This window comes from Mus caroli, chromosome 1 (assembly GCF_900094665.2).
Source record: "Mus caroli chromosome 1, CAROLI_EIJ_v1.1, whole genome shotgun sequence".
Lineage (NCBI taxonomy): Eukaryota > Metazoa > Chordata > Mammalia > Rodentia > Muridae > Mus > Mus caroli.
This window is the reverse complement of record NC_034570.1, coordinates 141,090,600-141,104,989: the sequence shown is the minus strand read 5'-3', so window position 1 is coordinate 141,104,989 and position 14,390 is coordinate 141,090,600. Positions and strand designations below refer to the sequence as shown.

General features: G+C 36.7%; 1 protein-coding gene across 2 annotated transcripts in view; it reads right to left on the bottom strand.

Moving 5' to 3' along the window:
• Positions 1-3,896: 3,896 nt before the first annotated feature.
• Positions 3,897-14,390, bottom strand: part of Pdc (phosducin) — a 15,769-nt gene continuing 5,275 nt past the window's right edge. For both annotated transcript variants that reach the window (XM_021174540.1, XM_021174535.1), the window contains exons 2-4: positions 10,119-10,203; positions 7,637-7,782; positions 3,897-4,828 (exon numbers count right to left, since the gene is read on the bottom strand). In XM_021174540.1, the coding sequence (XP_021030199.1) occupies positions 4,301-4,828; positions 7,637-7,782; positions 10,119-10,179 (735 nt within the window). In that variant the 5' untranslated portion in view covers positions 10,180-10,203 and the 3' untranslated portion in view covers positions 3,897-4,300. The remainder of the gene's footprint in view (positions 4,829-7,636; positions 7,783-10,118; positions 10,204-14,390) is intronic.

Here is a 14,390-nt window from a genome sequence, read left to right as displayed (position 1 = left end):
TTTCTAGAAGGATGTGAGTACTGTGTTTGCTATAGATACATTGCATCTGACACCTTCCTGAATTAACTTTGATGTATATAAGCACAACTTTATGCCTTTAAATCTGTATGGTATATGAATCATTTTACTTGCGTATATCTATTAATAATGACAAGCAACAGTAGTAATATCTGCACATTAGGCAGTCTTCTTATTAGCTTACATGATTTACTTATTTTTATTTCATAGTAACTTTGTGAAGAAGTGAAGTCATTATCTGTGTTTAACAGGTTTTTAAAAGGTGCAGAGAGATTAATTAGTATGCACAAATTCACAAAGTGAATGATTGGATTCAGATAAAGAAGTTTGCTACTGGTGTTCATTAGAGTCACCGGCATCACCGTAGAGACATGGAGGTACAAAGGTGTAAGCAGTTATCTTCTGTTTCTGTATAAAGGCTTGCTTTCTTTACCTTCCTTATGTTTCTTGCTCTCTAGGACTCTCTATGGACATTGCAGACTATCAGTAATGTTTTCTGAACAAATGAATAAATTAGCTTTTCAATTTACAATTCAAATTTACTATTCCTTTCAAAATTTCCTAGCATTAGATAACAAGTTATCCTTCAGGTCTACTACAATTATTATTTGAGTAATCATGTGACATGGTATAACATTTTAAACTTTTTAACTTAAAACTCTTCCTTTGGTAAATCAAAAATGATCTCTGGGGTGGATCTGGGAGAAGTTAAGGGTGGAATTGGGGGTGAATGTGATCAAAATACATTCTTAAAATTCTCAAAAAATTAATAAATATATTTTTAATGATGTCTTCTCCTATAGAATTAATCAACAGATTAAGTGTTTACATGAAGGCCTTTGTAGTGCAGCATCTTTGCAACAGCAGACTTCAGGCGGTTCTAGTCAAATCCTGTCTTTTGTGTGACTCTCCTGATGAGTGGTCTATGATCAAAGCTTGCCCTGGCACCCATTAGTCACCTAGTGCTTACGCTGAGAATGGTTGCTGTCATCACTCGCTTTCTAAGTTGGTACCACCTACTTTTGCTTTGACAATGATGGGTTAAATACATTCCTGGGTTTAGTCCGGCTTAAGCTTGCAAGCTGTTTATTCAAAATGAAAAGATGGTGGTTTGTTTCTTACAGGAGAGGAGCTTTCTTTGGATAGGAATGTTTCAAAGCAGTAATTTCTCTCTCTCTCTTTCTCTCTCTCTCTCTCTCTCTCTCTCTTTTTTTCTCTCTCTCTCTCTCTCATTTATTTTTACTATAGATGGATGTTTCCCTTAAATGGTTAGCCTTTCTTTCCTTCCTCTGGTCACTGAGAATGAATGACTAAATAGCTAATAACGGGATAAAATGAACAAATGAATAACTGAGTCACTAATAACTGAACCTACATCTTGTTGTTAAACTATTGTTGTATTGTAGATATTTGACCATCCTTCTTCACCATCTCACCACCATCCTTTAAGGGTTTCCTTCCAGTCCATGGAATTAATGCCAATCGATAGCTAGTCTATTGAGCCTTTAGATTTATAAATACTTCATGTGAAGATGCCTGACTTTTTTCTTCACTTTTTTTTTTTTTTGATTTTGCTCTTGCTTTTGTTTATAGCCAACACTGCCATTGAACTAATGACTCTCAACCCTTTCGTCTTGCTTCAGCCTTCTGAGTACAGGACATGGCAGCACATCTGACTTTTTTTGCTACATTTGTAAGACTAGTACTTTCTTAGTAGAGAATTCTATAAGAGATGAATGAATTTCCAGCCTCTATTTGATAGAAAACACCTGTTTTTAAAACTCCTTGATTATATGTAAACATCATACCTGGCCCCTCTTCCTGTTCTCCCTCTACGTGATATCGTTATTGTCTAGAAATTTAAAAGCAGGCCATATGGTGTTTAAAATGCTTTCCCCAAATGTAAAATGAGGAATCAATATTCAAGATTTTAGATCCATGAACAAAAATATTCATTTAGAGACAAAACTATGTAGGAGACCAGTCAGCATAAACTGGTGATCGCCAGGAATTCTGATGCATCTGTTCATCATGAATACATACGCCAGTGGCAGACGTTCTGCCTTTTCCTTTCCTATTCTTTGTTTGCTTTTTTTTTTCTTCCTCTACTTGATACAGAAGATTGTAGAGTCTAAAGAAAGACGAGGTGAGGCCGGGAGTAGTGGCACACGCCTTTAATCACGGGAAGCAGAGGCAGGCGGATTTCTGAGTTCGAGGCCCGCCTGGTCTACAAAGTGAGTTCCAGGACAGCCGGGGGTATACAGAGAAACCCTGTCTCGAAAAAGAAAAGAAAAAAAAGAAAAGGAAGACGAGGTGAGATGTCAATCCAAGAGTTGACTGAAAGAGATGATCTAGACTGAGTACCTAGAGAACTCAGTGAAGGACTTTGAAGGAAGTGACAGGTGGATAGGAGGGGCGTGCCAGTATGCTGTCAGAAGCCAGAGGAAGTAACTCAAAGGGAAGAGAGAAGTCCCCTCTAATATGAATGAGTTTAGGGGAAGCTGAATACAAATGGACTAAAAGTTGTCCAATAAATGTGATAAGAGATTTCAACTGTACTTAAATTGCTTGGCAGAGTCCCACCAGTATGATGTAAAGATACCTCCTTTAAGAATTGTGACTTTAAAGAAACCAGAGATGTGAGCAGTAGGTTAAAACTTTAAATTGTAGATGGACATACTTTAAATTGTGGATAATATATAAATATTTCAAAGCCCATATTAATAGTATATGGAGAAAACGGGCAGAGAGTGCAGAGGAGAGGGGCATAACCACAGCAGAGAACTTCCGGTGCCTGGGGGAATGAGTTCAGGTCCTACACAGCCGGATCCGCTGACTGGAGACACTTGTGTGGATGCTTCTGCCAGAACGTCGTAGACCCCGTTTATGTGAGGTTGTCATTTCACTTCAGATGGTTGAAAGATGAGATAGTTCTCGTCAGATAATATCTGAGAAATGTTTAGAGTCCTGGATGAAGGTGGAAGAACCGTAAGCTAGTTACGTAAAAGGATGTCGGGCAGTGGTGGCTCACGCCTTTAATCCCAGCACTTGGGAGGCAGAGGCAGGAAGGAGGATTTCTGAGTTCGAGGCCAGCCTGGTTTATAGAGTTGAGTTCCAGGACAGCCAGGGCTACATAGAGAAACCCTGTCTCAAAAAAACAAAACAAAACAAAACCAAAAACAACAGCAACAACAACAAAAAGGATGGAGACTAAAGCTTCGAATATTTGCATGTTTAACCCATGAGCTGCCAGGCGTTGGCGTGCTCCCAACATCTCACGAGGAGTCTGTGTCTGGCTGTGTACCAAGCACCGTTTCTTCCATTGTTCACCATGTTGCTTTATCTCTCACTCACCATTATCTTTTTACTCTGCGTTAGACATCGTTCATCTTACTCTCCATCTAACTTATCCATTTATACTCTAATGTTGTTTTTTATTTTGCACTTCCATGTCTGAGTGAGGGAGGAAAAACTTCCAAAATTTTTGTTTTGTTTTGGTTTGGTTTGGTTTTTCGAGACAGGGTTTCTCTGTGTAGCCTTGGCTACCCTAGAACTCATTTGCTAGATAAGACTGGCCTCGAACTCATAGAGATCCATCAACCTCTGCCTCCAAAGTGCTGGGATTAAAGAAGGTGTGCATCAGCGCTGCCCCGCTCTTTTTTTTCTTTTGGACAAATTTCAAAATACTTTAAAGAAAAGTGAAAGCTAAAATCTTACTTTTCTTCTCTGCATCTTGTTATATTGCTTGGAAAATGAAAACAATACTTTTCAGATGCATATTTATGGTTAATGGAGACTAATAAATGAAACAATTTTAATTTATTTTTTGAGCTTTATGAAGTTTTAAGTACTCAACTCATGATAGGCTTTACACAGACTACTTGTTTCTTCATAGGATTTTATTCTTATTGTACAAACCAGTTTATAAGTAGTGTTCAGTTTCAAAAGCCCAAATAAAAATGCCAAGGGGAAAATGAGGAGCAAAATCTAACACGGAACTTGAAAGGGATTTTTACAATGATCTAACATTGACATTACCCACCTCTTCTGCTTACTACTTATTTGCTAAGAACCACAATATCCTTGCAGTAAAATATTATCTCAATTTGAATAACTAGTACTAAAAAGTGCTATTTACATAATTTTAGTGTCTCCCCCCCAAAAAAAATTGGAATAGCCAGGGCCATATTTAGTGTTTGCTAAAGGAATATAGATACTACCAAAAAAAAAATCAGTGTTCACTGTGTAAAGGATAGACATGAGATACTGACATAGTGAAGGCTTATTCAATGTCCTCGTCTTCCATGTTGGTCTGCTCTAGGTCATGTATCTCTCTTTCTGGTAGTAATCCATATTCATTTAGGAAAGACTCCACATCCACAGCAAAAAATTCTTCAGCAAATTGTTCAGTCACACTAATAAAATTGCTTATGAGTTCCCCACCTTTGTACACCAGCAACGTAGGGAGTACGTCTGCAGAAAAGCGGTCCCCCGCTCCGGTATTAGAAGCTTTTATTTTACAGAACTTGACCATTGGGTACTCCACTGCAAGGCACGCTAAGCTGCTGTTGAGTGCATCGCAGCCCCTGACACCATCCTCGTAAATGTTAACCACAATTGTGGTGACCTTCTGCTCCTTTTCGATGGTTTCCAGGAATTGCTCCCCTGTTTCCAGCTCATACACAAACCCATACCTAGGCCCAAAACTCAACTTCTGATGCATATCCTGCATGCACTGTCTCCGGTATTTGCGAAGGCAACTCTCATCTTCTTTGTCTTGATGAATGAGTTCATATTCTTGAATGCTCATCTGAGAACGCAAGAAAGAAATAATAAAGATAATCCAATGAGGGATGTTTCGTCTTTAGATGCATCAAACTCATTCTCAAGTCTAGCAGCTTTTACTTGTTGACCATGCCTCCTTTTGCTTAGACCACTACTCCCCTGCTTCTAACATAGGTGTCTCATTTAAGCACTGGCTCAAAGGCCACTTCCAGAACCTTTTCTCTACACTTTAGTCTGTTTTTGTTTTCATTGAAATAAGTACCGATGGAGCTTGTACTATATATTTGATTAACTAATTAATCAATTAATGCTCAGTGTCAGCAGTTTGTTTTTGTTGTTTTGTTTTGTTTTGTTTTGTTTTGTTTTCAGATTATAGGCACTACCCAGATCTGCTGACTCAGAACCTATAATATAAGGGTGAGGCTGAATTGTCTGTATTTTAACAAGCCTTCTAGGTTATTCCTTACCACTGAGCTACATTCTATTGTGGTTAAAACATCAAATTATCTTAATACCCTTTCATAATATGGACTCCATTATTAATATATCTGATAGACAATTAATCACCTCTTACTCTCAACCAAGAAAAAAATAGACTAAAAATAAGGATACCCAAGATATAAGATACAATTTGTTAAATGCATGAAACTCAAGAAGAACGAAGACCAAAATGTGGACACTGTGCCCCTTCTTGGAATTGAGAACAAAACACCCATGGAAAGAGTTACAGAGATAAAGTTTGGAGCTGTGAAGAAAGGATGGACCATCTAAAGACTGCCATATCCAGGGATCCATCCCATAATCAGCTTCCAAACGCTGACACCATTGCATACACTAGCAAGATTTTGCTGAAAGGACCCAGATATAGCTGTCTCTTGTGAGACAATGCCGGGGCCTAGCAAACACAGAAGTGGATGCTCACAGTCAGCTATTGGATGGATCACAGGGCCCCCAATGGAGGAGCTAGAGAAAGTACCCAAGGAGCTAAAGGGAACTGCAACCCCATAGGTGGAACATTATTATGAACTAACCAGTACCCCAGAGCTCTTGACTCTAGCTGCATTTGTATCAAAAGATGGCCTAGTCGGCCATCACTGGAAAGAGAGGCCCATTGGACTTGCAAACTTTATATGCCCCAGTACAGGGGAATGCCAGGGCCAAGGGGTGGGGGGGGGGGGGGGGGGGGGGGGGGGGAGTGTATTGGTGACTTTTTGGATAGCATTGGAAATGTAATTGAGGAAAATACCTAATTAAAAAAAAAAAAGAAATGATGTCGTCTAGTGTCATACGGCTCACTGAAAAGTGTAGAATGGCCCAGAAACTTGGAAGCTGGCATTTGGGAACCCTAAGGATGGTAGTGACTGCATCTGCTGACTGTTTTATAGTACTTGTTTCTGACTCTTGTATGTTTTCCTGATATTCCCAATTCTTTCTCCCTTCCAATCTACCCTCCCTCCCTCTTTCTTCCTTTGTCTTTCATCTCTCTTTCTTTTGATATGGTCTTGCTCTGTAGCCCAGGCTAGCCTAGAACTCAAGGTCCTTTTACCACAACCTCCCCAGTGCCAACATGTGCCACCATACCTAGGTCTCTTTCCAATTCTAATAGTTTCTCTATGTTAATATTATCATCTCAATTCCATTCTTTTAGGCCTAAAATTATTAAATGTTTTGCATATTTCATAAGCTGCCATCATAGTCCTGCTAGTTCAAGCAACCAAGCCTCATGAATATTGATTTGGAGATACATTCGAGAATCCCTGTCAGAAGTTGTTCTGTTTATACATGGAGGCATAGATACTTAGGCATACAGGCACATTTCTGAAGTTCAACCAGCACAAAATCTTTAGTACTAACAACTCAGATTTAATACTAATTTTGTTTTAAGACACTTTTAAATTTTATTTACCCTTCACAATCTGTTTGAAACAAATGAGGAGAGGACATTCTTACAATTCCTCCCTTTGGAAAATGTGATTGTCTCGTCCACACTGCATGGTTACATAAAGAACCAACTTCTGTCTTTATGTGTCACACCGTTAGACTGAAGATCACTATTGTGGTCTGAAGCCATCAGCCAAGGCACATTTCTGCTCATAGTCTCTTAACTCAGTATACTCCCAATATAAACTGATTTGGTGATAAATAATCCACTGGAGTGATCTTCCACACATGAAAATCTCTTAACTGCTTCTATCATTATTAATCTTGTCATATAAATATGACATACTAATGGAGATTTTAAAATGGACTAAAAATTTTTAGAAAGGAAATAAAAATACTGATATTCTACCAATTTAATATTCAAATAATCTCCATTGACATTTTAGAGGCCCTCTTTGACTCTACATCTTTATGACACAGACACACACTTGTGTAACTAAGACTCTTGCAATGCTGGCTTTCCTAGTGTTGAGCTTCTTCTGCTTATCTCCTCCCAGATCTTCCCAGGAAATCCTATTCTTCTAAACTATGAATACCCTCAACCCAGTGAATGTCTCTCTTCACACTTCTCTGCACACAGATTCACCTGCCTATAATCATGCAGTAGTGAAAGCACACAACGGTGTTTTTTGTTGCCCCAGAGAATGGAATAGTTTATATAATTTAAAATTCTATGTTTTGTTTTTTCATTTTTCTAAACTTTCTCTACAGCAGTTCATATATTCATCATTCATTCTTTTGATTCTCACATGTGTTTCTTAGCATAGAATACCTTAATCACAGTATTCGCTTTATACTACAAGGAAAACATTTCATAATATTCTAAAGTGATTCTCTTGAGGGACTTAGACTAGGTAGTACAGAACTCATAACCAGTCTTTCCTTCTCTTACCTTTCTGCTCATTCTTTCCTTTGAGTCATCTCTGCTCTGAGGAGAAGACATTTGTCTGAGGATGTCCTTCTTGCTGGGTGGAATTGAATCACCATCTTCACTTTCTAATTTAAACTTTCTCCAATCATTTATTACTCCTTTGGGTCCTGAAATTAAAATTTTAAATGTTTTTCTCTTAATTCTGAAAATTACTGCTTACATGGGCTAGAGAGATGGCTCGCTAAGAGCACTGGCTGTTCTTCCATAGGTCCTGAGTTCAATTCCAGCAACTACATGATGTTTTATAACCGTCTGTAATGAGATCTGGTGCCCTCTTCTGTCATGTAGGCATACATGAGGGCAGAATATATATTACTGACATTCTAACAATTTAATATATATCAATACCATATATATATATATATATATTACATTATATATATTAATAGAGCTACCCATGCTAAGGCTTAGTCTTGTTCCTCATTAACATAGTATTCTACATTTGGGTGTATTCTTTCTTTCTCACATTATATATTATATTGTATATTAACTTCTGATATAGATTGTATAAATTTAAATAAAGTGATTACAGCTGATTTTATTGATTCAGGCAACCCTGTTTTTATTTTTACTATTCTACAGTCCTCTGGAAGAGCAGCAAGTGCTCTTAACCACTGAGCCTTATCTCCACCCCAAGTCGCCATCCTTTCTCTTCTTTTTCTTTTCATTATAGAACACAGTAAATTATTATGAATTTCTATACAATTTAGTCAGTTATTACAGGTGGTATTGTTTCCTCATTTTTTCTATCATGCATGATATTGAATGAGGCATCTTATAATCAATTTTTTATCCTATCTGTCAAGTGTAAGTGAAGTGCCTCCGCTGAAGGGCATGCCTCTTCCTGGGTGCGATGGTGCTAACTGCCCTTGCAGAGGTCAAACCACTTTGATTTGTCCTCTTCCCAGTGCTTCATTCAGAGGATGTGTTAAACTTACAGTTTTTCTACTTCTGTGGAAAAAAATTGCATCTTGTCAAAGTTATGTCTGTATCTTTTTCAGGTTATTTTTTCTCTGCAAATCTTTTGCCCACTGTGATGGTTAAAACTAATCATCAATTTGATGTGATCTATAATCACTTAAGAGATAAGCCTCTTAGCATGTCTGTAAGAGTTTATTTAGTTGGGCTAATTGAGGTGGGAAGACAAACCTTAACTATGAGCATCACCATTCCATGGTCCGAGGTCCTGGAGACAGGTAACTAAGCATTGCCATCCACTTTGCTCTGCCTACTGTGTGTGGATACAGTGGACCAGCTGCCTCAAGTGCCTGGTCTTGACAGCCCCACCATGATGACTGTACCTAGAACTGTGCGCACACATGGACTCTTCCTTCCTGAAATTGTTTATGGCTGGATATTTCATCACAGTAACACAAAAACACACCAAGTAACTAGTACATCCCTATTGTACTTGGTTGCCGTTTAATTTCTTATTATTTGTAGAAACTCTTTATATTAAAATATTAATTTGTTGTCTATTGGATTGTACATGTTTCTCCTAAGTATGTTAGATTTTTCCTTTAATATTTTCTTCTGATAACATTTACTAGACAATGGGCATTTCCTTTGTTTCTTTCCCTTTCCTCTTCTGTGCATCTGCTTTTTCTCCCGCCTCCATTTACCTCCTTCACTCTGCCCCTCCTCCTGTAATCCCTGTTTCCTTCTAGCAGACTGATCTATGTTTTCTCTTACAGTTTCTTTGCTTATTTCATACTTAGAAAGACACTTTTACCGTAGCTGTTATTAAATAAATTCCCATAGACTTATCCCGGTACAAGTGTTAACTCATTCAAACCTATGACTGAATTCAAAGGTTCCTGTCTATGCTTACAGACATGGGGGGTACTAGTGACATAGATTCTGTAGAGTCAAAAGGTTTCTGAATGCAAAACTTAAGTCATAGCACTTAACAGCTAAGATCTTGGTGGCATATAATCAACCACATACAATTCAACAAGTTAAGAATGCCTCCTGGATGACATGAGGTTTTGGATATTCTGGAGGTAGATTGATTCCAGAATTCTTTATTAGACCCTTGGTTTTTCTTCACATTCAAAAAGCTAAAATTAAGTATTACTTACTCTTGATCACTAATATATATTTATATATAGCATACCAAGGAAGGCTGTAGTGGGTACAGGCAGGAGGATTGGCAGAATAAAAAGGACCCTATTAAATTGTAGATAGAGGAGTTTTATGATACCAGGGTGGCAGGAAATTATCAACAATTTGTGTTTTTTCAAAGTCTTTGATATTGAATTAACAAATAACAAATCCTGGGTCATTTCATTTTAAGCTAATTTATTTAGTCAAATGTTTTTAAATTATTCTTTCTGACTAGATGAAGATATTATTAAATTCAGCAATACTCTCTATAAGAACAGGAGATACTTATAGATTTAATCTTACTTCAATAATTATGTTTTCTCTGCACATTAGTTACCTGTGTGTGTGGCCTGTCCTTCAAAATCTTCCTCTAAGCTTTGGCTGGTGGCTTCTTCCATTTTATGGGTTGGGTTTGGTGTAGTCTGTATGATGAAAAAGAACCAGTAAGGTTGATAAGTTCCGGAACACACATGCAAGCACATACACATCCTTAGATACATGTGCATGTGTTTATAATCCCCTGATGTCACCCTTGTGGAGTAAGGGTTTTCACTATGAGAAAGAGTGCATTGATGTTTCTGTCTGCATTGTAAGAGGACATTAATTTAGCAAGTACTAAATAATACTACTAAAGAAATTTGTATAATTTGTGGTTTGTCTTTTGAAGGTTTATGTTTTTTTTTTAAAATATTTATTGATTGATTGATTGTATGTGAGTACACTGTAGCTGTCTTCAGACATACCAGAAGGGGGCATCAGACCCCATTACAGATGGTTTTGAGCCACTATGTGGTTGCTGGGAATTGAACTCAGGACCTCTGGAAGAAGAGTCAGTACTCTTAACCACTGAGCCAACTCTCCAGCCCAAAGGTTTATGTTTTCATTTGGGTTTAGGTACTTTGTGGAACACTATTCATTAACAAATTCCTTATTTTTATAACTACTTGTCAAAAGATTTCATAAGGCTCTACCCCAATATCTCATATAGTGAAAAATTCTAATTAGTCTCATGTTTGCTATCCTAGTGCTATTGCTGTGAAGAGAACTATGTTCAAGCCAACACTTATGAAACAAAAGCATTTAATTAGGGACTTGCTTACAGTTCTAGATGTTTTGTCCATTTTCATCACAGCTGAAGCATGCAGACAGGTACTGGAGCAGTAGCTGAGAGCTACATCATGATCCACAGGCAGAGAGACAAAGAACCTTGGCCTGGCATGGGCTTTTGAAACCTCAAAGCCCACTCCTAGTGACACACTTCTTCCAACAAAGCCACACCCACTTCAACAAGGTCCCACCTCCTAATTGTTCTAATCTTTCTCAAATAGTGCCACACCTGCCCTTGATGACTAAGCATTCAAATATATGAGCATTGGGGAACATTCTTATTCAAACCACCACACTTACTATAAGCATTTTACTGCAGGACGTGCATTTTCCAATTACCTTATGTGACAAATTTATTTAATGCTCTCCTAGCCCAATGTAGTAGGACATAAGTAATTTCTTTTTAAAATTGTAGAAGCTGGAGAAATTTGATTATTTGTCATGCAAGTTTAGTACAGGATTTTAACCTAGACTATTTGACTTGGAGCCTACTGTTATCCATCACACTATTTATTAAAGTAACTATTTTGGATTCTTTCTCCCTATGATTTGAAAAGTACAGTGTACTTAGTACTGAAAACAGTTACTAAGTTGTAAACAGTGTCCTAAGAAACATTGCTGATCAATACTTAACATCTTTCAGTGCTAACGGGTGAGTTTTGATGAAATGATTACCCACCAAAGAAAGGAAAGGAGATAGTAAATATATTTTTTTCCTCCCACTACACTCTCTTATAATTTTCAGAAGTTAAAATGTTGTAGGAACCTCATGACTAATTACTTCTTTATGCTTAGTTCACAGTAAAATTAATTTACTTACTTATTTATCGTTAATCTACTGGAAATTTTGGTTTATATACACTAGTATGTTCCCTAAAGGATCTGTCCATAGAGTTGTGATTTCTCTGAAACTTCACTGGGGAGGCTCTGTGACATTGGATATTCCAAGTGTTTTTACATTTTCTCTTTTCTCCTTGTAACATCAGTTTTGAACACTGACATTTTCCAGTCTGGACAGTAATTCCTTCTTAGCTTTTGTTGATTTATGCTTCAGTATCAGAGTTGGTTTCTTTAGTGCTTGTCTTGACTCCTTTTGTGTCTTAACTTGTGACAATTTTTGGGCTGATCCTAGAATTCTGCTTCCTTTATTACAGTCCCTAACTGAATCAGCTGAGAGCATAATTCTTTGCTGACTTGGTTTCCCATTTGAACAAGAAACAGTTTTTAAATGAGCTATTAAGATTCTAGAATGGTTACGTAATCATAAGTATAATTAAGAATGGTGAATTTGTAATAATATACAGATAACTGGCTGGTGTTCAAACTCCATGAGGAGTACAATTTCTGTTCATTTGCAATTAGAAATATTAGATTTATTTAGCTATTTTAAAAAGATAGAGAATTTGAATATTTTATTAAATTAAAAGAAAATCAGAAAAAGAAAAAAATGAAAGGGAAATCTGTAAATACTGTTGGTTTAAGAAAAGAAATATAAGCCGGGTGTGGTGGCACACGCCTTTAATCCCAGCACTTGGGAGGCAGAGGCAGGTGAATTTCTAAGTTCTACCGAGTGAGTTCCAGGACAGCCAGGGCTATACAGAGAAACCTTGTCTCAAAAAATGAAAAAAACAAAACAAAAAACCACCCAAAAAACCAACCAACCAACCAAACAAACAAACAAACAAAAAAAAAAGAAAAGAAAAAAAGAAAAGAAAAGAAATATAATCACTACAATTACTTAAAACCATTTTTATTTCTAAAGAAACATGACCTGTTTTTGCTTCAAAGTAAAAGCAAAGAATCAAGAACTTAAAACATAGTTTATTATTTCAATTGCCCCTTAAGTTCTAGTAAAAACAAAACAAAACAAAACAGTAACTTAATTAGCCTTTTCTTCTGCAAGAGTAGATTATTAATTTGGCTATCTATAATTCTAAATAAATATGTATAAAGCTAAGAACATTTAAATAATTCTACTTTAAGTACTGAAGACTCAAAACTATAGCTTCCTTCTTGATTTATTATTTTTAATAGCTTAATTGTCAATCTTAGGTCATTCATTTTTAGGTCTATTGATTGAATTAGTGTATACCTACATTAGACTGTGTTGGACAGTTCTCTGCAATGGGAATTTTGTTTAAAAAGAAAAATATTTTGGTAAGGTTTTCACTAATGCTAACATATAAGCAAACTGTACTGCCTTTCTTTGAGTTAGAGTATAAAAATTAACAAAGTTTTCTATGGTTTACTGCCAGGAAAAGTGTAAACAAATTAGAAGAAAAATATTGAAACATGGAAATGTTTGTTTTTAGTATTCATGGTCTCTGTAGAAGACAGCATAAACAGAATATCACTCACTATTGATAGGTTTATTTATATTCAAAGTAATTCCCCCTCTACCACCTCCTCTAGGACTTGCTGGTATCCCAAATAATCTGTTGTAGTAAATTTATATTGGCATCATATAAGTAGTTACACTGGTATTAAAAAATAATGTATCCTGGCACACAGAAAATAAATATTTTCTAAACAAGGCCTGAACAATGACAATGCCAGTTACCATATTGTAAGACCCCCACTCCTAGATAAAGAGCTACAAGGCAATTAATGACTGCTAAGATAGGGAAAAATTGGTTTTCTACAGAGACAAGCCCTCTGATATATATTAAACTGATTTAGTAGGTTGTATGTATGTATGCATGCATGCATGAATGTATGTATGTATGTATGTATGTATGTATGTATGTATCTATCTATCTATCTATCTATCTATCTATCTATCTATCTATCTATCTATGACCTGTCTTGTTTGTCTTGTTTGTCTGTCTATCATCTGCCTATCTATCTATCTATCTATCTATCTATCTATCTATCTATCTATCTACCTATCATCTATCTATCTATCTATCTATCTATCTCTATCTATCTATCACAATTAAAGAATAAGAGCCCATCAAGCTGAGAGGGAATGGAGAGACACATAGGATGAACTGGAGAGGGGAGAGTGTGGGGTTGAAATGGTGTAAATTATGTAAAAGCAATAATTTTGTATGAGTAATAAAATGTGTTTAAAAGAAAATAAATGCTTTATGTGTCTGTTGTATAAAATAAAATGTATCATAAGTATTCTTAATTTAAAAAAAATCAGTATTTGAGTCAAGCAGTGGTAGTGTATGCCTTTAGTCCTAGCACTTAGGAGGCAGAGGCAAGCAGATCTCTGAGTTCTAAGCCAGCCTGGTCTACAGAGTGAGTTCCTGGACAGCCAGGGCTACACAGAGATTCCTTGTCTTGAAGACAATATCTGGGCAGTGGTGGCACAAGCCTTTAATCTCAGCACTTGGGAGGCAGAGGCAGGTGGATTTCTGAGTTTGAGGCCAGCCTGGTCTACAGAGTGAGTTCCAAGACAGTCAGAGCTATACAGAGAAATCCTGTCTTGAACTGCCCATCCTTAAAAAGAAGAAAGAAAGAAAGAAAGAAAGAAAGAAAGAAAGAAAGAAAGAAA